Source organism: Vanacampus margaritifer, chromosome 13 (genome assembly GCF_051991255.1).
Source record: "Vanacampus margaritifer isolate UIUO_Vmar chromosome 13, RoL_Vmar_1.0, whole genome shotgun sequence".
In the NCBI taxonomy this organism is placed as follows: Eukaryota; Metazoa; Chordata; class Actinopteri; order Syngnathiformes; family Syngnathidae; genus Vanacampus; species Vanacampus margaritifer.
Window position 1 is genome coordinate 13,603,356 of NC_135444.1, and position 27,992 is coordinate 13,631,347.

Consider the following 27,992-nt stretch of genomic DNA (forward strand, 5'->3'; position numbering starts at 1 on the left):
GAGGGTCTGCATTTGAATCTTGATTTGGGCAAAAACAGCTTCTACATTACAAAAAAACAAACATTTTACGTTCATTGAAGACTCAGAATCTTCCATAGATGTTAGATTTAAATGCCTTTCTGTCCGTGCATGCCTTGCGATTGGCTGGCGACTAGTCCAGGGTGTACGCCGCATGCTCCGAGTCAGCTGGGATGGGCTCCAGCTCACCCGTGACCCTAAAGAAGATAAATGTTCAAGAAAATGGATGGATGAATGACACAAAACTAACACAACTGTCACTTATTTGTTTCACCCTGCTGCATAGAAAGCAGTGTATAAAATGTTAGCAACACAGGTGTCCATATGCTAATTTATTTATTGGCTCAGAATCCGCATGCTAAAACAAGCCAGGTAATGTATAATAATTCATCCCAAAAAAAAAAAAAAAGTGTCGTATTAGTGATGTCCCATTGCACTTTTTGGCCTTTTTCTGATAGGGCAACAAGTCCACTTCCTCCGTGAATAGATCAAACTGCGCTGCTCTTGCACACGGATGCATTTCCATATATTATTGCCTGTGTAAGCAAGTGTAGCACGCGGCCAGCCGCCTCCCGCAGCCCGAGGGGACTTGTCAATGTCACTATGGCTAAAGCCTGCCACATGCCTCCTAATGTATTGCCGCCCGGCTTTATTGGCAGCACCGTGGTTCAGTGGAGGTGATGATGGATTAGCGCTGTGGCGGGGATACTGGGCTGGGCTCTGCAGCCTCCTCGCTGTCTGTCGCATAAGCGCCGCAGTAAGATAGGGGAACATATTGTATTTGTGTCACACACGCAAACCTAATGAATATGGACATTTCGCTGCCTTTTATGGAGCGTCTCGGAGCAGCGTCGGATTCGTCTTTTCCGGATTTTCGTGTCATAGTAGCTGTGACATTGGAAGTGTTTGGAATGCTCAAATGTGGCTTCTTGGAAGTTTTCTATGCTGGGTGCGGTTCTCAAATGGCATAATGTTACAATAATTTACGATACGTACATGACGGGGAAAGTGCAATCAGTGCAAAATTATTGAATTGCTTGATTTGGTATTCAATAAAAATCAATAAAAACTGTCAAACAAGCAGGTGCAAATGCTTGTACCAGAAATTTAAACCGAGATCCAGACGGCAACATCTAAAACGTAAAGTATAAAGGATGGGAGTCTTCCGAACGAACGGCATTGGCTTTCCTGGATTACTGTTGAACAAATCTGTAAATGAGCTTTGATGAACTCCCAATATTTTACTGCTTGTCTTAATTATTTTGCTCAGTCCATTTTTTTTTATTTGGTGTTGAGGTTGCCAAACCAGCAGAGAAGCGAGAAATTCAACACAGATTTAATGTATGATTTATAAAATAAAATCATCAAGGACTTATCGTTGTGGAACTTGGAATTTTTTTTGGAAGATTGTCTGAGTGGCTGTGCTTATATTTGTGGGTTTTTCAATTGACATTCAAGATGCAATGGCATTTTCTGCTTTTTTATTTTTTATTTTTTTTCCGATTTTAGGAAAGAACTAGAAATAATAAATGTCATATAAGCGCAACCTAGACAATGTACAGTATATACAGTAAGAATTTTTTATTTTTTTTTAAGACTTCAAATTCAGCAATAAATTTTAGTTACAGCAAAAAAAACAAAAAAAATCGAATGTAACCCAAGGTTGCATGCAAACGGTATGGCTGCGTGGTTAAGAACCACTTATTTAGACATTTCAGGTATGAACTTATGGCCACCCCTGTATGAGTCATGGTTTTACCCTCTCCCCCCCTAATAAAAAAAATTCTGGCTACGCCCCTGGTGTTTGGCATTCAACTATTCAAACATTCAGGATAACAGCTGCATTACAAAAAAAAATGCACATTATTCACTGAAAGAATTCTCTAAAAGTTAAGAACAGTGTATTATTTTTCATTAAACATACAGCAGGTTACCAATGAACATTTTTGCTGTACCAAAGACAGAAACTATTAGCATATCATAGCGTAGAAAGCATAATTCAACGCCTTCTTAAAATAATCGTCTAAGTCATATTTTTTAAAGATTTTTCAGGAAACACAAAAAATTGAACCATTTGCATCATGCAAATTTAAGTTTAAGTTTAAATTTAAGCAAAAAATATTTTTTGCAAAAATATGACTTTTAAGAGGGTGACAAATATTTAAGTCTTCTTCAAAAATTCGACATTGAGAGGTTTTATTCTGAGAAAATATAATGATGGGCGAAATGCAAAACCTATCTTGCAGGATTTTCTGATTGACGATTTTGCCTGTGGATTGTTTTTTATTTATTTATTTGGGTCGGGTTTGTTTTATTTTCTTTAAAAAGTATTTTTTTTTCCAGAAACAAGATTTTGCATTTTACGCATCGTTATACCCAGTTTGAACACTATACTTATAAGTTTGAAAAAAAGAAAAGGCTACTTGAAATTTATTGCACATGAGTTACAATAGAAATGATATTGCACAGAGATAAATTCAAAAACATACTTTAAACACAAATGCATTGAGCTAGAATGTTAAATACAACGAAACTGTAGGCAGTTTCTCATACATACCTCACTTGAGAATCTCTGACCTAGCCCACCATTCCGTTTTAAAATATCAAAAGTGCCCCTTGAGCACAAAAGTTTGCCCACTCCTCTTCTAGTTGTTGCTCTCTTCATCATTCCGTCAGCGTCTCCTGAACCGAACATGTGCAAAACATGTGTCACGTAATAATCTTTATTTCCCGCAGTGGTGTAAAATCATTATTTGGCCCTCAAGGTTAGTAACTTCATACATTTTAATTACGCTTGTGGACAGTAAAGTGACCCTCCCTCACTCCCTCCATCTTCTTGGCATACTTCCATTTGTACCCACTCACCACGTTGGGGGCTGCATGTCCCCACACAGTACATAACCGATATGGAGGCTGCCAGCTCTTTTCAAAAGGTCCTTATCGTTCTCAACAAGCTTGTTTGGCTCTTTGCAGTGATTAGAAACGAGCAATGTTGGAGTCCATCAGGCCCTCCAGTAAATAGATGCAAAAGTGAGCCTATACATGTGAATATGCACTCACGTATGCTTCAGCCCCGAGCCCCCACATGACCTTTATTAATGCAGGTGCCCCCCCCCCCAAAAAAAAAACGTCGTCGCAGTGAGTGAGTCGTCATGGCAGCAGCCGATGTCGCTGGCTCGCCGCACGCTAATCGCTACACGCGTGCTTAAATATTCATCTCACCTCTCTACTTTCTCACCATTTACCACTCGACACACCCCTCGATCTCACATTGATGATTTGTTTCGAAATCAGCCAATTGCACTGATAGTATTTTAACGGTGGTTTCATGTAAGAATAACATCTTGTTTTAAGTTGCGCAACTTGAGCTGATAATGTATGCTGGAAAAATCCATTTTATATCGTCGGGTTTACGTTCCATAGCAGTTGATGAAATCTGCAAAGTAGCGAGCAAATATTTACGGTGTTATAAATATTTTACATATTGTCCTTGGTAGGTGGAAAAACACCATTTACATTTTTTCCCCTATTTTTAGGTTTGTGGGTTGTCTGCATTCAGTTTCATCCAAAAACATAAAAAAAAATAACAATTAAATGGACATAAGTGTTTTTTTTCGCATAGCAGATTCACATTTTTTTCTTTTCTTTTTTTTTTCCCTTTTTTTGTATTTTTATTTATTTATTTATTTATTTTTTGGGATGTCTGCATTCAGTTTCATTCCAAAAACATAAAAATGGACATACGTGTGTTTTTCACATACACTGAAAAAAATTCTGATGTGAAAAAACTTTACTAGATTTTTTCAAGTAAATATAAATGTTTTCAGTGTAGCAGTGACGATATGCAGTATATGCATGTGAGATGCAGGTATCATTTTTGTCCACTAGGAATTGCCATAAACAAATTATAAAGCATGAATGTGAATCGTGTATGCCTAAAAGGCATGTCTGCGTTTTTTGAGTGATGTTGAAGTGAATGAGTACATACTTTGGGCCGGCTAATTCCTGGCTGTAGCATTAGCCACTATGTTTAGTGATGACGTCAGTCAAAGTGTGCTGAGAATGCTTTTGTTTACCAAATATTGTTAATGTTTGTTTAATAAAGTGATTAAAATAGCAACAGTGACTGTTTCCATCCTCCCTCTATCTATACCGCCTGTTATGTGTTACAATTTGTTCTAACTAGCGGTGTTAGCCTATATTCAATTAGCTAATGCTAATGTTTACTTTAACTGAGACATGAAATTGAGGAACTGTACTTTGCTGGTTCAAAGTAACTTTAAATAATGTTATGTCTGAGATCACAAGGCATCCAGTTATTATTGTCAGTTGTTACTCGTCGTAAATTGCTAACAAATCAAGGCCATGGTTTGACTGAATGAAGCTCCTCCCCTTACTTCAACATAGTTCATTGGCCCCAAAGCCACATTTTCTTCTTTTAGACATGGTTTTGGCCGAAGCATTAAAAAAGTGAAAGAAGTCAAGAATTTGATACTTGAGCGCTTAAAAAAAATTATCATCAAAGATGTTTGTGCGGGGGGAAAAAAACAAGACATGTTATACCTTTAGCCGTAAACAGCGTTACAATGTACGTGATTAAGCGTGGCGGCGTCAGTGTGCTTTCCGCCACATGAAAGCGCGCAGCACTTCATCGGTTTGTTTGTCTCTTCACAGCCCTCATTCGTCATGCGCGTTTAGCCCGCTTTGCATTCTCGTCACAACAAAAGCGGCAGCTTCATTGACTCAAGCAACAAAAATAAATGTCACACAGCTTAATTCTTTTCTCTTCAAGATCCTCATCATTTTCAAAGCGTTTCATCTGGGGGCTGCTTAATGAAAAGGGGCAGACAAATCCAAACCGTGGAATTATTCATCTTTAATTACGAACGAAATCTAATCTTTTAATTGGATAACAAGGCTCTCGTAGCTAAGCAGACTTGAAAGGATGACAGGTATGTTCGTGTTTGTAATAAAAAAAATTTTTTTTTAAAAAGATAAAACAATAGATGTTCACCATGTGTTATATTTGATTTAACGGTACAAAAAAAGGATGTTGAATCAGTGTTGTATGCATGAAAATATATATATTTTTTTTTAAACATCAGTGGTTTAATCACACTATGGTAAATGTAGGAATATTTGCTGCGTTTTAAAAATAAAAAAATTAATGATGATTTAACATAGAAGGGGTCACATTACTTCATAAACGCAAACACACGAGTGTTAAAGCTATTTGATATCCAGGCCAGAGATTAATATCAGTTGCCATTTTTTTTTTTTTTACATCCTGACTTAATTGCATTCTCTTTTTAATGACTGTGGACGACGCTTTTCATCAAATTTTAACACCTGACCACCCAGAACATACGAGCTTCACGCGCTTGTGGAATTCATGGCTAAAGACAAAAAGTGACACTTGTCCGCCCTTGTCAATGTCAACATAAACACGCGCGCACACACACACGGTGGCCACTGATCATGGCATCCATCACTTTTAATGGTGGGGTGTTAATGAGCGTCTTGTTGGGAGGTGTCACTTGACCCTGGGCCATTTCCACTGGCATCAGCTCCATACTCTCTGCTCGGGAGGTCACCATGCACTCTCTGACTCCAAATGATTTATTTTAAACCAGACGCTAGATTTGAACGATCATCTTGGCTTTGCTAATTTCCAATCAGTAAAGGGAGATTGTGATCGTAATATAAGTCTGATCAATTTATTCTTCTAATCACAGATATGGATTATTCTTATTACAGTAATTTCTGGACAATAAGGCGCACCTGACTTTAAGGCGCAGGTGTTTTAATGTTACTACTACTTTCTTTTCCATAATGAGGGCGCAAAATGTCTCGCTCTCGTGCTGTCTCTTTTACTGTATTTGGGCTCACTTGGTTTTGTTCTGCCTGACGCTCTTTATAGTGCGCCCCCTGGTGATCTGATGGATAAACCGCACCTTTGTGTCGAATGCAGGTGATAAATGTAGCATCTTATAGTCCAGAAATTACTGTAATTGTATTCCATCAGGTCGTCACAAGGCACTCAAAAGTGAACACGTCAATGTCACGTAACAATCCCCGGACACTCTTCTGGTTTTCACTCCATGACTTGCATGCACTCGCGGCTGATAACGAGGCGCTCTAAGGCGGCCACTACAACGGGAAGCATCTATCCTTATGCTGGCTCTCACGCTGCTTTCTTTTTGTTTTCTGCCTCGTTCTCTGGGATGTGCGTGTGTTTACAGCTGACAACGAGGCGCTCTAAAGCAGCCTCGCCATTCTTGGCAAGATTAATGTATTTATTCAGTTATAAATAAATACAGTGGTTCATTTTACATATGCAGCACATTGATACTGTGAGAGGGTTTAATTCCATGCATAGTATATACGACAGTCGTCTGTTTTTGTTTTTTTAGCATGTGCAAGTCAATATCACATGGCATTATGCTTTTATTTAGCATTTAAGTTTGAATGTAATGTTAAAGTCGATCAAACACATTGATAAAGTCAAATGGAATGTACTGTAAAGTCATCCTATTTCTAACAGTGATAAAGTCATTCGAACATATTGGTTTAGTCATTCGAACAGATTGGTAAAACTTAATGCTAAATGCTAAAAACTGCATTTTTTTCACATAATGCCACGGAGTATTGACTTAAGCATGCGCAAAAAAAAAAGGTCAAAAGACTTTATCAATACAATCGAACCACATAGCCGATCATTTTTATCCTTTTAACAAAAAGTTATCACAATGGTATATAACTGCCAGTAAAATAAATAAATAAAACATTTTACTATATTTAATTACACTTCATTCTGTAATTTTATACTTTCACAGAAGATTTGAATCAATAATTCAACTTTCTTTTCTGCGTAACTCACCGTACTTTAACTTAAGTACAGAGCGGGGGGGGGTGTACTTTTGCCACTTCTGATGGTTGTGGAGCGCAAAAGTGTTAACCCCGCAAAGTGTGTGCGTGTTTGTGTACGGTATGTGTGTGTTGCATCAAGTTGACTGAAGCTGACAGGCTGCCAGCAGCAAGCACCTGCACACAGCTAGTGTAGATGTTGGCCTCAAACGGAGGAAGGGACTCCACAAAAAGTGTCAGGAGTAAATGAGAAAAGAAATGTGTAAAAAAAAAAAAAAAAAAAAGTTCATATGTACACTGTGTGTCATATGTACACTGTGTGTGTGTGTGTGTGTTCACACCAGAAAACTGGTAGGACAGCAGGGCTGACGCATGGCTTCATAGGTGACGGCCAAAATAAGAGCTCAGCTGTCACTGCAGCTTTCCCCCCCAACTGTAACCTGCCATTGACTTCACACCAAAGTCTCTCCGGCTGGGTGCCGTATTGTTTTGCTATTAAAAAAATAAATAAAAAAATCTTGCTTCTTTGACTTTGCTGTGATGTCCAGCACTTTGCCAGGCTTGTTGAGATGTCGGGGAATTTGACGACTATGCAACCGCCTGCCTTAATCTGAATTATTGACCTGCAGTGCATTGATAATTTAAGGCGCTTGATCTTTACTGACAAGAGGACGGTTTGTGGGAATTAAAAATCTAAGTATTGACCCAAAACGGAGATAGTTTTGCATGCATGTATGGATTTGCCATGACCTAGTTTTGTGCTAGTGGGGCAACGTAGCAAGGGAGGTAGAGACAGAGAAACAGATGGGAGAGGGTTATTTGAAGCTGACATGCGTCTAGTGTTTGTGTGTCCCACGTACTTGTTGCCCATATGCTCCTGTTGATTCACCCACTTTGGAAGCATCCCTCAGCCTGGAAAGTCAAAAATAAAGTACGTCTTCATTTTGCGTCTGGTAACGTACCTTTTCTGTTAGTGCATAAGCTCAATATGAGGTAGATGCCACTGACTTCCGAATCCCGTAAGTCACACACCTACTGTTTCCGGTTACTTTTGTGACATATGGGCCGCGTTCAAATACTGCATTTCAACCCATGTGCCCCTCAATTGCACGTTCCCGTTGTTGGGTGCGAGTGTGTAGGGTGTCTCAGTTCTCCGAAGTACTCTGAGAAGCATTGGGAGAACTGAGACATCCTACACACTCGCACCTATTAACGGGAACGGGCGATGGAGGGCCACAAGGGTGGAAGTGCGAGTATTGGGACACGGCCTATTATGTCGCAACAGTAACCGGAAACAGCGTAGGTGTGTGACTTACGGAAGTCGGAAGTCCCGCCTCCTCCGTGGCATATACCCCATTGATAATGTACCTGAAGAAGTGTCTCTTGAGTGTAGGTACACATTTGAGCTTACCAGTACGCGTTGTGCAGCTATGGACATTGGATGGCTCGGGTCAGTCTGTCTGTCACTCCTGAGTGTCGGGTTGTATGGGGGGGTGATGTGTCCCAGCTGGCTCGCGGTAGACTGGCAGTGTGTTGATCCGAGTGTCAGCGGGACTGGGTGTCTCCTCGGCGAGCCCTCCTCTCCTCCGCCGAGCTGACAGACAAGGTCAGCGACTCATCTCGGCCCGTCTCTCCGAGCTCCTGACAGCCTTCCCTCAGGGAGAGAAACCACCGACAGCCCCCCGCTCCCTGGCACGCACGCAGCGCCACCAATTAATATTGCATCACCCTTTTCTAATCTGCTCCCTCTGAGCCCCCCTGGCTGAGGGGGGCCTCGTCGGGCTGGCTCGCTTGGCCACTGCTCGACCTCGCCCATCTCCTCCAATAGCAGCCAAAGAAGCTGCTGAAAAATGCATATACGAATTGTTTTGTGACCGTCAGTCGATGCATCTTCCTTATGTCTGTATAAGAATTTAAATAGACCACATGTCTCTTTTAAGAGTTTCACTGCAACTTTGTTTGTATGCAAACAGAATGAACTTTATCTCCTGCTGCTTTACAAACAGACTGCAGTTTATTGCTTTGTGGTTTTAAACTAATTTCCTCACTAAAATTGGTTAATCTTATCATTTCTGCTCAGTTGGGGCTAACATCTGCTGCTTCATCTCCATGTTGCACAGCCATCTTGTTATAATCACCAAAAAAATCATTTCATCATCGTCTATCTATCTATCTATCTAGACATCTCTCTAGACATCTCTCCATCTATCTCTCTATCTATCTCTCCATCTATTTATTTATCCATATTTATCTATCTATCTCTCCATCTATCTTTCTAGCTATCTCTCATCTATTTATCTCTATGTATCTCTCTCTATCGCTCGCTCGCTCCCGCACTCTCTATCTCTTTCACTCTATCTATCTAGCTCTCTCTATCTATCACTCTATCTATAGCTCTATCTCTCGATCGCGCTATCGCTAGCTAGCTTGCTAACTTGATGTGCTAGTGGTTAGCACCTCTATGTTGGAATGGGTTTGAATCTCGGCCGCGAGAGCTGTACAACATAGCTAGCTTCCAATAGACCTACCTTTTTTATTTCTTTTCTTTTAACAGCTGTTGAACTGTCAACCAAGATAGCAGCTAGCATCCAAAGTAGCACAATTAACGGCCACCAGTTTGACTAGCGATGTTCAAACTTTTATTTTTCTGTCAGAGTAAAAGGACGAGCACCTTCTCTTTTCCACGAGAAGCCACACCCACTACCAACACTTGCGAGAAACATGGTGTGAAGCAATATTCCGCATTCAGCCTGAACCTTTAGCATTAGCTTAGTTGAATAGTAAATTGTCCATTGGTCTGAATGTTGTGAATGTTTCACCCCATTGTCCTTTGCCTCTTCAATGCTCTTCAGCAACAGATACAGAGTGAAAAGTAGAGAAATATCAGCCGACTGCTTTTTATGTCTCTTCTTTGTCTCTGCTTCATCTCGTGTGTGTGTGCGTGTGTGTGTGTGTGTGTGTGTGTGTGTGTCAGTAGCCTCTGTGAAGTCCTGCTTGTTCTGCAGGTTTGCCCCCACTACAAACATTTCGGCGATCAAAGCCATTGGAAAAGGCCTGCCACCATGTATCGTCTCACACAGATACATCGCTATCCTTCCGTCTGAGTTCTTCTGCCCGCTCGTTGTCATGGCAACCAGCAGATCACAGTCCGGTTCTCGCGCATGAAGCAGGAGTCATGGGTTCAATTGTCATTTTTGTGTTCAATGTATGTGTGGAGATAGAATATGATCATCATCAAGTAAATCTCTCTTCCCCTTCCAGCATCTGTTCTCCTTGGTTTTATTCTTTTTAGCGAGTATAAAAGATTTGCCCCAACATACACTTTTGCTCAGCTATATCAAAAGTTGTTTCATTTGTAGCGGTAAGCTGTGATGTTATCGCAGATGTTTGATGTCGGCTTTATCAGGGAGTTGCATTAACTACTGGTGTTATGCCACATTTAAATCCTTTCAAGTTTATGTGAATTGAGTCAGCAGGATTAGAAACTGGGGGGTAAATCACCTTTATGCTGTGAGTTTAATTAAATTGGCTTAGTGATGTTTGGCTAGCTGTTAAGTCAATGTAAGACTTCTAAATCAGTTTCTTCAGTTTTGTTGCAAACAGAATTTGAACTCATTTCTCTTGTTATTTTTACATTTATGTCATACCCTGTTATTTCTTCCTTAGGCCACTTTCTAGCTAGTTAGCTCCCTGATTAATTTACGTTATGTTACCATGTGACTAGCACAGAAAAAGTGACATCCTCAATGTTGAGCCCTCACAACAGGATTTGTTATTGCGAATATTGAACATTTGTGAAGGAGAAACAGATGAGAGTTAATCAGACATTTGCTGACTGATGTTCAAATTCAGACAGATAAACATTTTGTGTGAAAAAGAAAAAAAGTGGAAGATATCAGACTAGACTAGACTAGATGTTTTGTTTGAAGCCACCCACTTTTCAAGTGAGCAAAAGTAATGGGACAACCATTATTAGATTAAATTAAAGTGAATAACATTTGCTATAACCCTTATTTGCAATAACTGAATAAATCCTGCAACCCATTGACTTCACCAAACTATTGCATTCTTCATTTAAAATCCTTTTCCAGGCCTTTACTTCAGCCTCTTTCAGTTCTTGTTTGTTTCTCAGAAACAGTTATTTAACAAATCTCGATTTTTCTGAAGAAGAAAAAAAAATCTAAACTTAGGTCTCATATTTGTCTTTTGATCCGAAACCCAAATGTCTTCAATATACAACAAAAACTAAAGGATTGACCTTAAATACACAGCCTTAATCAAAACATTTTTTGTTACCTTGTTCTTCCTCATCATTCCCTAAGCAGGCACTTTGTAGTCCAAGCTTCAGTGAAAACCTATTCAAAACTGTACTACTTTACTGCACTCATATTTTTGAGTTGTTAACAGGCTATGTACAGATAGGTTAACATGAGAAACGAATTGTTAAAAAGTCAAACTCAACAAGTGGATATTGAGAAAGCCACATTATACTAAAAAGCAGCCATGTTCATGTTTCCAAGCATAAAGTAACAAAGCGGTAACATAGGTGCGTTGTTATTTTGTTTGTTGTGTCCCAGTGGCCGGTGGACTCGAACGCGGCGTTAAGTGGCTGCTAATGGCACAAACACGGCTGTGGGCTTAAGGTAGCAGAACGCCCATTAGGCCGATATTAACGAGGTAATGGCCTGTTACTAAACTGCGGAATGACATTGTCGCTGCCGCCACGCTGACACCCGTAACCGCGCACGTGACCTCCCTGCACGCAGACACACAAACAAACACACAGGCAAAGACCGCAGGCCGACAGTGAGTTCTAGTGTGAATTGTGAGGAGTAAAAAAAGAAAAACAGGTAGAATGGAAACAGAAGTCAGCATCCTAATAGACATAGCTGGGAGGCGTGACGGCAGTTATTAAAGCCAGCTACGCTTGTTTACCTCCACTTGGATGCAGTGTGCCTTCCAAATTTTTTATAGAAGAGAAATAAAGGACTACGCATCACTCCTGTCTGTTTGTCCGTCGGACCGCTCGCTTCGGCTGATGAGTTTAGTTCCGGATTCTCTACCTTGAAAATGGTCCCGATTAACTTTGTCCAGACCGCAAAAAACACTGTCGCCACTGAACATGTCATTAGTAAGGAAGAAAAATCTGATCAACGTTGCCCCAGGTAGAGCTAGTTTCCAATCAGGTAATTAAAGACTTAATTATGTGAATGAAAGTATAATTTCCCCTTAATTAGCTCATTTTACCTACACCGAGTTCAACCTTTGTGTTAGGAATGCTTATTTAATGCTAGCTTAGCTTGCTGCAATCCCTACAATGTGATGAAGGCCTTGATTATTTGGATGAGCAATAAATTACACATCTTAGCTACGTTTAGCCAAAACTCAGTGAATGAATGAACTCGTACAGAATATCTTGATTATGTAACGTGTAATAAAAAAATAGAGCAGTTAGCCACTTTTCACAATAGCTTTGTGTTGTAAAGCTTGTCTTGCTACAATCACTACAATGTGATGAAAGGGTTGATTATGTGGCTAAACAATAAATTAGCTAGATTTAGCTACATCCTTAGCTACCTTAAACTAAAACTCTGAATGAATGAATTTATACAGAATATCTTCATTAGGTAACTATACAATACAAATGGTAGCAGTTAGCCAACTTTTCACAATAGCTTTGCGTTGTGAAGCTTCATGTGATTTAGTTTGTTAGCCTGGTTTGCTTGGATGTTGAGAAACGGTACTGTATATTGTATACCTTTATTTGTATAATCTATATTTACTGGTATGTGCTGTTGGCTTATAATAATGGACAATTCGGAGCTTATGTCATGATTCAAAATGGCCGACTTAGTTGGTGAAAGGACGCTCTCCGCTCATTGAAAAGCATTGGACTTTGGATCGTTATAGTTTGATTGGTGAGGATTATTTTGATTTCAAAATGTTATGAAATGTCATTTGACTATCTGCCTGGTTTGTATGCTAGTCAAAGGCAAAAGTAATACAATATGCATATTTAGCTACATTTAGTAACAGCTTTTTGTTGTGACTTGCCCTTTAATGTAGTTAAACGGTTAGCCTAGCTTGCTAAATTTTGCAAGCAGCTGGGCTAACAGTGCTCACAAACAGTCTTGCTGTGGTTCAGCGATAGGGCGACACAGTCGGGGTACATCCCTGGGAAATCATTTCTCCCTCGGCTTTCTTCCTATTTGTAACTTGTCCTTTCAAGCAAGACGGCCCTTAAAGTTCAGTGGCCCATTCTTCAAAAAAGCCTATTACTGGCTGCTTGTGATTCTCTATCATGCGGCGCACAGACCAGCCATCCCTCCTTTTTATGTTTCCCTCCTCCCGTCATCTCTTTTTGAAGCCATGAGAAGAGACGTGCTTGGAGAAAGGCCTGTGACCGCCGCCTTGAAACCGCCTGCAGCCTCCGCCGCTTTTTGTGCAAGACGTCTGGCTAAAAAGGGACCATTGTTTTTGATACTTGACAGAGCGCCGACTTTGACTCTCTTTCATTGTATATCTGTGTGGTCTGCCAACACTGCCTCTCAGCATTAACAGACCTCTTGAAGACACCGCAAGAGGTCCGTATTCCTGTGCTGGCCTTGAAGATGACACTAACAACAATGGTCGAACACATGCGATGTATTTCAGTCCTCATGGTGGATTGTTTGATAAATGGATCTGATTTGTGTCGTTAAGCAACCGGCTGACACTTTAAGACACCATCTAATGAGAATTTAATGAGATCCAATCCAAGCGCAATCAGAAATTGTGGCTTTATAAAGATAATGATACATAATGTGTTTGTTATTGTTGCTTTGCCTTTACATTTTGTTGTCTCCATTTTGCTGCGAAATTGGTACTGCCACTGTTGTGCCATCCTTTCGCCACTTGATGACTGTCTTCCATGTGAACTTTAAATGGTGGCAGATGAGTAAAGGTGTGCACACTTTTGCAACCACATTATTGCAGTCATGTTTACTTTTGCTTTCCAAATCAGTTGTACAGTTTATAGGTCACATTAACTCATCCAAACCCAAAAATGTGTTTTTTTCTCATGTTTTTAATACTTTGTCGTTCACTCCCAAAAACGTGTGTACACTTTATTTATTTATTTATTTATTTTTATGCAAGAGCATACAGACGGCTTTGGTGCAGCTTCTGACATGAAGAGGTGGCTTAAAGCAATGGTAGTTATTTACAACAACAACAAAAACGGCCAGCAGGTGGCAGCAGAGTATAAGAGATCAGCCAGGGCCATGTTGCAACAAGTTGTTTTTGTCAGTGTTTTTACCAGGAATGTGAATATTGACGATATTCTAAAGCTAATTGCTGCAAAACGGAAACAGATACAAATATAATTTTCCTGATGAAAGAAGAGACTCTTGCAAAATCAGTCAAAATCCAATAAAACTGCCAGGAACAAGAGATGTTGCTTCAGTGAAAATGGCTTGGAGTGAATGAGTTAATGATACAATTTTTCTTGATATCCCAGCCTCATTTTTTTTTATCACAAAACCTCGCATTTGAACAGGTGTGTGTAGACTTTTTAGATCCACTGCCTATATAGTTTGCGTTATAACTGACAATGTCAGACAATGTCATTCAATCAGGCTCAACTTTAATTCATATATTAAGTGACATTTGAGACATAACCATGCCGCCACCTTTCTTTATTGGCGTAATTATAAAACCTTTCAGCACAGCATCCTCCTGCCGCTCGGGTGCCCCTCCGCCGACATCACCGCATTTCCCTTCACACCCGCCCGTCGTCTGTGACCTCCGCTGTCATCACAGGCGTCCTTGAAGCGCACAAATCTCTCCGTTTCATAGTGAGCAACCATAAGGGGGCTTGATTGCAGCAAATTGATCCAGAATATCACTCGGAGCTTTTCATCTCACCGCCTCTTCATCTCCACTTAAGAGGCCCGCCATCACTTGTATTTACATGCCGTCTTCTCGAGGGTTTCCTCCTCGGCTGCAACCATCCTCCCTTCCCCGTCTGCTTCCTTTAATGCTCACCCTTTCTTCTGAATTCTGATCCTCTTTAGCACTCCCTATTTTACAGTACGCTGCGGGTCCGACATGGTCTTTGACATGCCGTGACCTCAACGCCTCTCTGATTTTGATGATGAAGCTCTAGTGACGTACCACAGTGGACTTCCTTACCGGATAGCACAACGTGATGTTCATTTTTGAACTTTCTCATTTCTCAGTGGTTGTCCTTGAGGTGTTGTCATCCATTGGAGGAAGGGAGCCTTGGAGGAGGCGCACCGCTCTCATGTGGCTTGTCCCGGCTCGCTCAGCTGGGCATTAAACTGAGTCTCGTGTCATTCCAAGGCTCTGTAGAAATTCAGCGGCGGGGAAAATTTACAGCTCACGCCCATCCTCGACGTGACGCACTGAGGCAGGGGTGCCCAAGCGTGTCTTGTTGCCATCACTCCAAAGTGAGGCTAATTTATTGCAACGTAAAAGCGCCGGAGCTAAGAAAGCGGCGAGGCAGGGACGTTGAGGCCTTGCTTTGTGGCTGGCAGTATAATGTGGCATAAAGCTGTGGCCAGTGTGGCATTGTCATTTTATTGTAAACACATCCTCCAAGGCACGTTTTCTCTCCTCAAACCGTTCCAAAGACTTAAAAGGTTGTATCTTCCATCAAGTTTGATATCATCTTGTGTGCATTTTACAGTAGCGGTCTCGCCCTTCGCACCTCAAATTTTTATACTTGCTTTAAAGCATCAGTAAGACATTGTACACTCACTAAAGGTTGTGTTATGCCTTTAAAAAATATATAAAAATAAAAAAAGCACCACAGCAGATACGTCCACGTCAAAAAAATTTGCATTAATGAATTTATTACTGATGCATATATTTGTGGAGACTGGGGTCAAGTTATATTTTACAATTTTAAAAATGTGCAGAATTTCACAAGTTACTTCATGTTAAAGATTAGATAGCTCTTAATATGAAAAGAAAAATGCACTGAGCTGTCAGCGATGCCTTTAGAAATGCAGTTATGCCATCTAGTGGCAAAAAATATGACCTTAACACAAGTCAATATTACACTTGTTTTTTATCGTACAGTACACCTTTTTAATTTTAACTCAATTTTATGAATTATGAAATTACTGTATCAATGACTAAAAGATGCAGCCATATTTCTATTAGTTTAACATTGTTCCCACTTTTATGTTAGCAAGAGTATGAAAACTTAGGAAAAAAATATTTTAGTGTGCATTTGGAACTGATATAAAATGTGTGATTAATCGTGAGTTAACTATTGAAGTCATGCAATTAATTACAATGTGTTTTTTACCATTTCAATTTTCCATGGCTAAAAGCAGGGCCTTTGTTTTCATCAGTGGTCATCTGGTATAATTGCAGTGTACTGTTACATATGCCTACATCCCAAAAATGCATCTTCTTTTCCGCTTTAGAGTGCCTTGTTGTTGGTCATGCGTGCACATAAGAGAGAGGATGAGAAGAGGGGGGAGGGGGGGGGGTAAAGTTGTTGTTTTTCCCAAGACATTTATTTTCACTTTACAGAAACATAAATTCCAGCATTGAACATTTGAGCTCATTTTAAACAGGCACAGAGCTCACCTTGCAAGGTATCCCGGCTGGTTCAACACTGTTACAAATTAATTCTCCTCAATATGTCACACTATACCATCCCAAATTTATTTTTAATGCTAATGTTCCTAATAATGAATGCTTTAAATTTGGTAAATGCGTCTGTTGAAATCTACGCAAGGTTGCCATTTCTGCATGAAGGATCTTGGCAGGTTAACCGCTTCACAAAAAACGATGATAAAAAGCTCAGTTAATGACATCACGTCACACACAATTCATGAATGTGAACCCGAAAGTTCCAAGCATATCTGCTGCATGCAAAGAGCTGACCAGCACATTGAGAAGTGACCTTCAGTATCTGTCACATTTATAGTTTTTCTTCCCCCCACCGTTCCTCGGCCACTTTGCTGCTTTACGCCAATTTGCATATTTATCAGAGCTGATCGTACTTTGACATGCTTTCATTTTTTTCTTGCCGCTCGAGATGGAGCAGTAATGTTCCGTAGAGTGCCGCACGGGACAATGGCAGGTGAGAATTATGCTGAGTGGGCACAATTTGGGTTTCTGCTACTTTCACTCACTCAGTCATTGTCACAGCTTCTCCTTCCCTGCGTAAACCTTCACTTCCCTTTCTCACTTTTTTTTAACTCTACGACTTAGACTTTTTTTCTTTTTTTTTAACGTTAAGTCGTATACACTCTATTCACGCAGCACGCAGTCAAAATGTTTCAAAAACATGTTCTGCTGTTGTTTTTCTGGTAAATTACAATCCGAACAAACAAATGTTCTCCTTTCATCATAACAAAGCGCTTGTGCAATTTCATCAGTTCCGAGGCACGCACAGCAGGGGAAAGAATTAATTTACACCAACGCTGACAAACTTGTTTAACTAATCCATTAATCAACAGGAAATTATTCTGCAACTACCATCAACTTATCATGAATGTCGTTTATCAAGGGAAAATGTATGCCAGATGCTAATTCCTGCTGTTCAAACTTGCACATTTCCCTGTTCTTCAACATAAGGGTTTGTATGTAACATGGATGAATACACTTAATCTTTTTTTTACGGGGGAAAAATAGGTTTAAGCTCCATTTATTACCATATAGTTTATGCTTAAATGACATACATCTGAATAATGAGGCATTCAAAACCTTCATCTTGATTTTGCTAGATCTCAGTGCTGCGAGTTGATCATACCATACTGTGCGACAGACTTGAACAGTGGGTGGGACTTACTGGCACCGTGTTAAATTAAATTGGTTCAAATTTTACTTTGCTACTTTGTCTTGGTAGTCATGAGTCTGAGATCACATGCGGAGTTCCACAAGGGTCCGTTCTTGGACCACTTCTATTTAATATGGTAGATGCTGCCTGCACTTTGCTCACAAAATCACTTTTCATTTATTTCCAGTAAATTAGGTTACTGTAATGGTGTTAATTAAAAAAAAAAAAAAACAATCAGGCAGCTGCAGCCTATCCAAAATGCTGCTCCTTACAAACACCAGGAATGTGAACCACATCACACCTGTTCTCAAATCATGACACACGGCTTCCTGTCTGCTCTGGTGGGATGTTGAAGATATTGTGCAGCCTAAAACGTTTTTTTTATTAACTATAAACTACATAGGTATATGTTGAGAAATAGATGTGGATTAAATGTCCAAAAATTAAGATAGCTTTTTTTTTTAATGGCTTTAGTCGCTATCTCAAAATTTAGCTAGTGTAGTGTAGCTGGTGTATGAATAATTCAAATTATTAACCACATCCCTTCCAGACAATCCTAACGACTGATCTCTAGTGCCACCTACAGGTCAGCAAATACTTCTGCCGTTTTTGAGTATAAATTGGCCTTCACTTTATTTGTTCCCAAGCCAAAAACATTCCATATATACGTTTTATTCCATCAGCTATTTGCTTCCCGCCGGAGTTGCCTGTGGAGCAAGTGCAAGTTCATTTAGTGCTACAATGCTCGGTTGGGCACAGCCGGAGACAGAGCAATGCACAGGGACGAGCACATAAACACAAAAACGACGTGGGGAGCATTAGCGAGAGCCCCGCGGACATATTGTGACGCACTCTCACACATATAGGCAAACAGCGAAGTGGGATAAGCGGTGAAAATAGCATTAGGTTCCACTTGCCTGCTGCAAGCGATCGTGTTGATGAAGTAGCAAGGGCGCAATGGCCGGTGGGACGAGGGAGGAGGTCACCGCCGATCCAAAGTTGTTGGGGCGCAACATTTCGAGAGAGGAAAACATGCAAAGTTTTTTTTCTTTTTAGTTTCACATCAGAACTCCCATCATACCCATAGTAAGCTCTCCCATTGGAGAGAAAAAAATATACAAAATGACATAACTCCACCTTAGCACTGAGTGTTTTGATTCTAATGGATTTCTTACGTTGTTTTTGGCATTTAGTTATAATCATAATTGTGTAATGTAATGGGTTGAATATGTCTAAATACTGTAAGGTACGGTTAGGGTGGGTAGTGAGGGCTGGCAACCCCTACTACGTTCCTGACACTAATGCTGCAACTGAACCCAGCACATTTACAACTTTGTGTGTTTTCCGTTTTTTTTACGACGAGGAGCAAAGCTTTTGGCAGTCGCGTATTCCCGCTTGTGTTCCTGCATCAAAGGCTCGTTTGGTAAACTCAGGTCGAGGCCCCGCGTATAAAATTTCTACGCGATGGAATTTCACAGACGCCCAGCTCCCAACCGCGCCTCGGAACCGCGAGCGCTCACATTTACGGCAAAAGCGGGTCCTGAATGGCAAAGCCATTTGTCTCTGTGAAGGGCAAAGAGGGGGAGGAAAGTGCAATAAAATGTAAGAGAAACTACTTAAATGGAGCAACATTTTTTTTTGTTTACATCTCTAAGGCACACACACACACACACACACACACACTGCTCTGATGTTAAATTGCAATTAAGGAGAAGGACAAGTGCTTAGCCTTTAGCTAATTAGCATTTTCTCCGCTCAGCAGAAAGAGGCGGGAGAATCAATATGATATTAAGTTTGTGTATAGCAATGAGGCACACATCCACTGGCATCAATTAGCAACAGATTAGAGGAGAAACACTGGCAAGGAAATAGCAACACCTCGGCGGTTTCGACTTTGGTTCATGTTATTAATTGTATTTATTTTTTACACTTTTTTTCGGAGGAAAAGATACTGGCTCTGGCGCTAATTAAAATACTTAGAACATTTTAACTAATTAAAATACCTGGGTAATGTAAATGTTTAACCCCCTAATTATTGTATTATGACTTTTTTCGCTATCAGAGTAATATACTGTACTTTTTCTCATTACCATCCTCATATTTCTTTGATGTGCTGCATAAGAGAAATTGCACAGTTCCACTGCCTTATTATTCAAAAGCTGAAAAAACGTATTTAACCAGTTCATTAATCAACCGGAAATTATTTTGCAACTACCATTAAGTTGCCATTAATGTCGTTTATCAAGTTTAAAAAAAAAAAAAAAGAGTGTGCCAGTTGCTGTTCTACACGTGCATGTTTCCTCTTGTAAAACATGTTAAGAATATAGATTATCCAATACTGAGATCTCCCAGAAAGGAAAAAAAAAAAAAAAAGAATATAGATTATGGATTAATACATTTATATTTACTCAACAAAATTGATATATTCCCATTCCAACCAAAACCTTTCACCGCAAAAAGTTATTCTAGTCCATGCAAGATTTTAGCAACTTTTTCAGATTAAAGAAAATGTTCTTTGTATAATCAATGGTGGATTAAAAAATGTTTTTGCTTTTGTTTTTTTCTTTAAATTAGCAACATTTCACACACTATACTGACTTTAGTGTGTACTCCGAAATATTTCGAGATTTAAAATCTTAACCACAGAAAATTACATGTCAAGACATTTTATTCTTACTTTTATTTTATTAGTTTTACCACTATTTTAAATAACTATATATGCAATTATATTATTGCATATTATATTAATGCAACAAACAAGCCATTAATGAGCAGAAAGTTACCCTGCAACTTATCGTCATGTAATCATTCATGTCATTTATCAACGTATACGAAACTCATTTAAAATACTTGGAAGCAAAAATGTTTGTATTTTAGTACATTATTTTAAACCTGTATCATTATGTGCATAAGATCAGGTTAGTTTTTGTGGTCCTGCTATTTCTCGTATTTTTTGTTTCTTATTTTGGGGTGCAAGTCCAATTTCAGCCACTTGGAGGTGGCATAATATTGTGTATAACGGCGTAAATATGGAAAAAAAGAAGAGAAAACGGGAAGTTTTTCCTAAAGAGATTAGAAAAAGATTATTCGACGTCTCAATCCTTTTCCAACATGTTTTTAATGTCTACATAAAGCAATGGCTGTAGGTTAATATTATAATGTACATCTTTGGGAATTACTGATGTATATTGTGAGATGATAAGTTAAATTTGCTAGTTTGGGAAACTGAAAATTTGTACGGATCAGTACAATGTTACACTGTTCGTACAATATTTTTTGTGATATATCTTGCTCTTTTTGCTGTTTCAATATATTCTTAAAGTGCCATAAATGCTATAAAAACATGCCAAGCGAGTATTTCCATATTGTGGATTTCACTTATTGCAGCAGTGGTCTGGCATGTAACCCTCGCGACCCTCGGTTTGATGTTTGAATCAAGTGTATCCGGCTCAGAAAAGACGAACCAGGTTAGCTTGACCCGGGACTATTGCACGCTGCTAGGCTGCGTGTGTCTGTGTCAAATTTTTATTATCGAGTAATAATAGCAACGTTGGCGCCAAGGCTGCGAGATGCTAGTTGACTAGCATGCCTGTGCTTTTCTGTCTTTCTGCGCCGTAGACCAGCTGAGTGCAGGAAGAGAGAAGAAGCTGGTGTTCCTCACGGCTCGCGTTCACCCTGGAGAGTCTCCTGCCTCGTTTGTCTGTCAAGGTAAGCTCTTGCTCTCTTTTGGGGAGTGATTGAAATGCTGGAGCACTCACCGGCCTCTGTGGGTTTAACAAAGCCAAGAATTTCATCAGCCAAATGTGCCAGTAAGAAATGCACAGCAATAAATCGTATTGTAAATATTGTTTCTTTATGACTATGTATGACTACAATGAAGTATTCAAGCCACACTGAAAAGGAAAAGTTGCTAATATATCAACATAGGGACCCATTCTTGTGTATGAATTACTCACTATATATGTCTTGCACTTAAACGAAAAAATGCCTCTCCTCAAACCGATTGCCGTAGCGAGTCTAAGTTCATATATGCTATCATTGAAGACTTGATCCCATTTACACTCCGTTGCTAACCAAAACAGCAGCCCCTCAGGGTATGTCTCAGATGAATTAAAGTGTGGAGACTTAAGCCCTTTTCACACTGCACTCGCTCAGTTTGAAAGATGATCCATTGCCAGCATGCACATCATTTGAAAAAATAAATAAAAAGAATGCCGTGACGTTGCTCATTTCAAGATGGAGGATGAAGACTCGAGCATCAGAGAAAACGAATGGCTCAGCGGGAACTTGGATGCTTTCATCTTGTAGTTACTTACAAATAAGTCCGCCAAAATACCACTAAATCGCTCCGCCAGCTCAGCCCTAATTGGAGACGCTTGTTCGATGCCACGACGCTGCCGCCGCTCTTGAATGGAACCTTTTCCAATTTGACGCACCTTGCCCTCACGGCAGAAGTCCTCTTAACGCTCTGTGCCGCCCAGCGACGCTTCATTCCGTGGTCCCTGCCCATCACCACATAAACAATGAATGGGTTTGACGACGGCACGCTTCACCCTAAGTGCAGTGTGAAACGGGCTTTACCGTTCGAGTTTCTCATAAAGTATTGAAAAGGATTTTACATTTTCTCTGTCTGTCTTCATATTTCTTAATACAGTGGACCCCCACATACTTCACAATATATTTTTTTATATTTAAAAAAATAATAATTCTAGATTGTTTTTTTTTTAGTTGTTGCTGTTGACATCTTATCCTGTTATTAGGACTCCATCAGACTTTTTATAACCAACTAAACGGCTTCATTCTCATGATTGTGTTTTACTCTAATACTCCTTCGTATGTGGAAAAGAGGTGTAAGAATCTGTGTTTGTGTATATTATTGGTGCATATAATGCGAGCATGGCCAAGTGATGCATTGTTGTGGCTCTTGAGCTAGCTGCGCTCGCAACTAATAAAAGAGCTTGAAACATTTTGCACCTTTGGGAAATTCTCTCCTTGAAAGACAATTTCTGCTGGATTTTTTTTTACTTATGACTTTTTGCTCGTGGCCGCTCTGATCTGACTCAGGTGAGGAGGCAGGTTCCACTCTCGACTTGTTATCCTTCCACATGGTTGCGTTTCCGTCGCCATTTGTATCGATTTCGACTCCCATTGATGCCTAATTCCGACGGTGTCCTTCACTCTTCCTCTCGTTTCTTCAAAACTCAATTAACTGCTCGCCGGGTTTGTCTTTGACTTTCAATTGAAGTCTGTTTCACCGTATATATTCTTTTTTTTTTTTTTTTTTTTTTACAGAAGAGCTCAATATTGTTCATTCGATTTGACATCATCATTGCTCTCTTTTTTTTTTTAAAAAAAAAACAACAAATCAATTAAAAAAAAATTTAATAAATGTTTTTTTTTTTTTTTTTTTAAATACATATACATATATATGCATATACACACATATATATATATATATATATACTTTTTTTTTGTATGTGGGTGAGTATGTGTATGTGCGTGTGTGTGTGTGTGTGTGCGTGCGTGCGTGCGAGCGTGTGTGTATTCATCAGTTCACCTAAAGCCTTTAAAAAAAAATCCCATACTAATAATATAATATAATAATAAATTGCCAAATGCAGAAACATCAATGTAAGTTATCACGATGTAGTGGCTCTCGCTAACAGACAGAATTAAGTAACCGGAATTAGGTTAAAAAAATTTATATACGTAGACCATGTTTCTATAAATTTTGATATTTGGTTTATATTTGAGGCAGATATTTTTTCCATTAAAATGTGATTTATGAGGAGGTTAGACCATTGGTCGATATTCAGAGTTTGTTTATTTTTCCAGTTAACAAGAATTGTTTTTTTAGCGATAGTAAGGGATACAAGTGTAGATTGAAATTGTTTATGTGGTAAATCAGTTGTTGTTAGGTCACCTAGCAAACACAAGTTTGGAGATAAAGGTATCCTACAGTCCAAAATAGCGGAAAGTTTTTCTAAGACTTTAGTCCAGAAATACATAACCGGAGTACATAACCATAAAGCATGAACATAAGTGTCTGTAGTGTTTTGTAAGCATTGGAGACAAATGTCGGAGTCTGAGAGTCCCATTTTCTTCATCATATATTGAGTAATGTATGTTCTGTGAATAACTTTATATTGGATAAGTTGTATATATGTATATTGTGTATATCACCGTATATATTCTATGTGTGCGCACGAATGTGTGTCTGATAGGTTTGATCGACTTCCTGGTGAGCCAGCATCCTGTAGCTCAGCTCCTAAGAGATTATGTGATCTTCAAAATTGTCCCCATGCTGAATCCCGATGGCGTGTATCTGGGCAACTACAGGTACAACACAAAAGCAAAAACACAAACGCAGTCATTCACAATTTCAATGTGACTGTAAATTAAATACCGCTCACATATTGCACGGTTTTATTTCCCGCTACTTGAGCTAATATCCTCTTAACTCCGCCTTCAGGGAGCCTAATGAATTCATAGAACTCACAGCAGTGCATTTGTTCAAATCGTATGTGGCCGTGGAGCTATTCTCTTTGCCCGTCCGCGGTCTCCTCCCCTCTGTATTTTTAACACCATTGCTGCAGCTCTGTAGGCATCCTTTCTCCCGTCTACTCGCTCCTCTTTCCCTTCTTCATAATTGCCTTTTACTTAATGTGCTCAGCCGCAGGAATACTAATGCACGCCGAGATAGGCATCGAAATGTTCTCCGCGCGCGTTTGTGAGTGACATCTAGTGGCCGGATGCTCGCGCTGCTTCCAAAAACATTTGCAGGCTGCAGTGGTAATCTGTCATTGGTCGTGATTGGTGAGGGCCGGAGTGCTTTTTCCCCCCCCCCCTCACGTCCAAAAGAGAGCGGTGATAAGCATATTGACAGAAGGTGACGAGTGATGGGCCTCACCTCACCAATCACACATCGCCGACCATCACGCACGCGCCGAACGCCACCACGGCAGATCGGAGCGCAGAGTGGACGGCGATGGATGCATGCAGAGCAAAAGAATCAATGGCAGTTAACCTGGAATGAGTATTTTGTTCACGGCCGGCTGCTCGGCTCATTTGGCTGCGCAGTATCAGTAACTCCCGTGCGGCTAACAGCTTCCGTAAATGTCAGAGATACAGAGGAGATACAAGATGACAACAAACAAGGGCAGCTCGGTGAGCACCTATAAATATTCCTCATCATTGTAAGCTGTTGGGAACACTTAGGACAGCGTTTCAAACCTTTATTGAGCCAAAGGCACGTGCACTACTCACAAAAAAAAAAAATTACAGACATTCAGCTTTTGGATGAAATTTCAAGATAAATCAGGAACCTATAATGCACTATAACTTTTATAAGTTTACTTAATTTGACCTTCTTTAAATGTTTTTTGAAAGCGCATGTCCAACTATTGTTTCAGTACTTTTTACTAGGGGTGTTTTGGCGATTAAAATTAATTGCATGACTTCAATAGTTAACTCATGATTAATCGCACATTTTTATTTGTTCTACATTATAGTTTTCATACTCTTAAAAGGAACCCCGACTGTCATGACAAGTTTGCTCTATATTATTTATTTGGTTGTTACTAACATAACTATGAGTTTCATTTTTCAAAAATCATTTCCAGTTAAATACATTTTATAGAAACTTTATTTGGACCCTAACCCTATGAAATCACACTCATTTTTTTAAATTTTAACTCAATTTTATGAATTATTATGAAATTACAATATCAATGACTAAAAGATGCAGCCATAGATTAACATTTTGTAGAAACTTTATCTGGACGTTACGCCGCCATTGTTATTTACGTCGCAACGCATTCAGTGCGTAGTGACGTAGAATGGCGGCGGCTCTCTGCCTAGTAATGTGAAACGTCCATAAAGAAAGCGTAGCGTTCCTAAAGAGTCGAACAAAACGCTTGAATGACGAGAGCGCGGCGTGGGTGAGGATGACTCTACCGATTGCATGTTGTTTCTTTAGGAACGATACGAATCTTAACTTGCTTTCTTTATATGCATTTCACATTGCTCGGCAGCGAGCCATTCTACGTCACTACGCACTGAATGTGTTGCGACGTAAATAACAGTGGTGGCGTAACGTCCAGATAAAATGTGTACAAAATGTTAAATGGTGGCGGCATCTTCTAGTCATTGATGTAGTAATTTCATAATAATTCATAAAATTGAGTTAAAATTTAAAATTATGTACAGTAAAAGACGAGTGTGATTTCATCATTTTTCTGCCACTAGATGGCATAATTGCATTTGTAAAACGTTAGTGACAGCTCAGTTTATTTTTCTTTTCATATAATTTTTAACATGAGGTAACTTGAGACATTCGGCACAATTTTAGAATTGTAAAATACTTGACCCCATTTTCCACAAATACATGCATTATTACTAAATGTATTACTGCTAAATTTTGACTGGAATTCCCCCAGTACAGGCTTTTTAAGTAAGGGGCGGTCAATAATTGCGCGTTAAAAAAAATAGTGGTGTTAAAGAAAACTCAAAATGTATGCACAAATTTTGACACCCCTACTTTTTACACAATGTTATCTTACAACACAACAGGTGCTTGATCCATAACTGGATCCATACATTAACATTTCCTGGTTCCATTACAATTGGTGTTTGTAACAGTCCCTTATTTTGTATTGTTCACATTTAGACAGGAGAGATGAATAAAGTCGACAAACGGCTTAAAAATGGGCATCCTTGAAAATGCATTATGCATAATGTCGATTCATGAATCAAACACCTGTTGTGAATTTTGCTTGTAGTTAGAGCAAATTCAAAGCACTGGAAAACTGAAGTTTAGAGATCAAATTATGTTAGTATGACCTGATTTTCATAATTAAATACCAGGACACAATAATTTCACTGAAAATCAAATCTACAATAAATTCTCACCAGGAACTATTTATAACAAATGTAATTGCTAGTCAATCCTATGATTCTAAGACACAGAAGCAGTAGTAGTTCTAGTATGATGAAAATGAAACGCCTGCAAGCGATTAGATCTGAATGAGAACGTGAATGTGAAAGTGATAGAAAGGAATTTAACTGTTAAATTCCTTTTAATTGGTTTGTCATATGAATCACTATGAGAGCTGTGTAAATGACATACACATGACCCAAACAACTAGCTTGCTGACTGGACTAATAAAAATAAAGAGACGCCAGGACGCGAAACAAGGGACACAAGGTTCAAACTCGGGACTGTCTCTGTTAAACCCAGGACGCCTGGTCACCCTAAATTAAGATCACCTGTAAAGTGCAGTTTATTTTCATCCTCAAATTTGAAACCGAAAGCTAAATATACCTACGTTTTTGTGAGTGGTGTATTTTACGTTACCAAAAATCTCATGGCACACCACGTAACAAAAAAAAGTGTGAAATAATGATGAGCTCATCCTGTTCACTTAGCGTGTGATTGCAATGACTTATTTTGCTGTATGAATGACAACAGGTTAATTATGCAGCTTGTGCTATAAAGTGGGAAAATATTTAATTCTGCTTGTCACTATTCATCACTATAGCTTATATAGATGAACAAAAATACATTAATGGCTAGGAATTCTTTCTAGCAGGCCTCTTGATTAAAACTCAAATTAAATGTGATAACCGAGCTGTAAAAAGTTGACCTGTATGTGTCTTTTTTTTTTCCCCCGCCCCTCAGGTGTTCACTGATGGGCTTTGACCTCAATCGCCACTGGCAGGACCCGTCTCCATGGGCTCACCCCACACTTCATGCTGTCAAACAACTCATAGTGCAGATGAGCCAAGACCCGGTGCGTACGCGTACACGCACTTTAACACACATTCTCATGGGGTCCTTGACACACAAAAAAAAAAAATGGTTACCCGGGAGCCCTTCTACAAGTTAGGCCCCAATTTTTACCTCTAAACAATTTACTGAAGATGTTCAAATGCAGTCATGCAGACCTCTAACCGTTCAGCACATCTATTCACACACCAATAGCAGTGATTCTCAAGTAGTTGATATATTATCATTTATATGAATGCATGTATATATTTCCCTTATACAGTATATATTTACTTTTTCATATTTTTCTTATTAATTTTTTTATTGTATATATATATATATATATGTATGTATAAAATTCATTTTTTAATAGTTTTTTAAAAAATGTCATATTTACCTCAATATTTTCCTTTCATGATTATGTACTCATAACAACAGGTGTGTGAGAACCTCTGCAAAAGTAAAAGGGACTAATGTTTACGTTTCACTATTTTCCATTTTTCGCTTCCTGTAGGTCAGGTGTCCCAAAACCTTTGTTCT

General features: G+C 39.3%; 1 protein-coding gene across 2 annotated transcripts in view; it reads left to right on the forward strand.

The window, feature by feature from the left end:
* Positions 1–27,992, forward strand: part of agbl4 (AGBL carboxypeptidase 4) — a 336,250-nt gene that overhangs the window by 278,495 nt on the left and 29,763 nt on the right. The window contains exons 7-10 of one of the 2 annotated variants that reach the window (XM_077584564.1): positions 16,943–16,987; positions 21,305–21,394; positions 23,911–24,025; positions 27,366–27,477. In XM_077584564.1, the coding sequence (XP_077440690.1) occupies positions 16,943–16,987; positions 21,305–21,394; positions 23,911–24,025; positions 27,366–27,477 (362 nt within the window). The remainder of the gene's footprint in view (positions 1–16,942; positions 16,988–21,304; positions 21,395–23,910; positions 24,026–27,365; positions 27,478–27,992) is intronic. The other variant, XM_077584565.1, reaches the window with a different exon arrangement.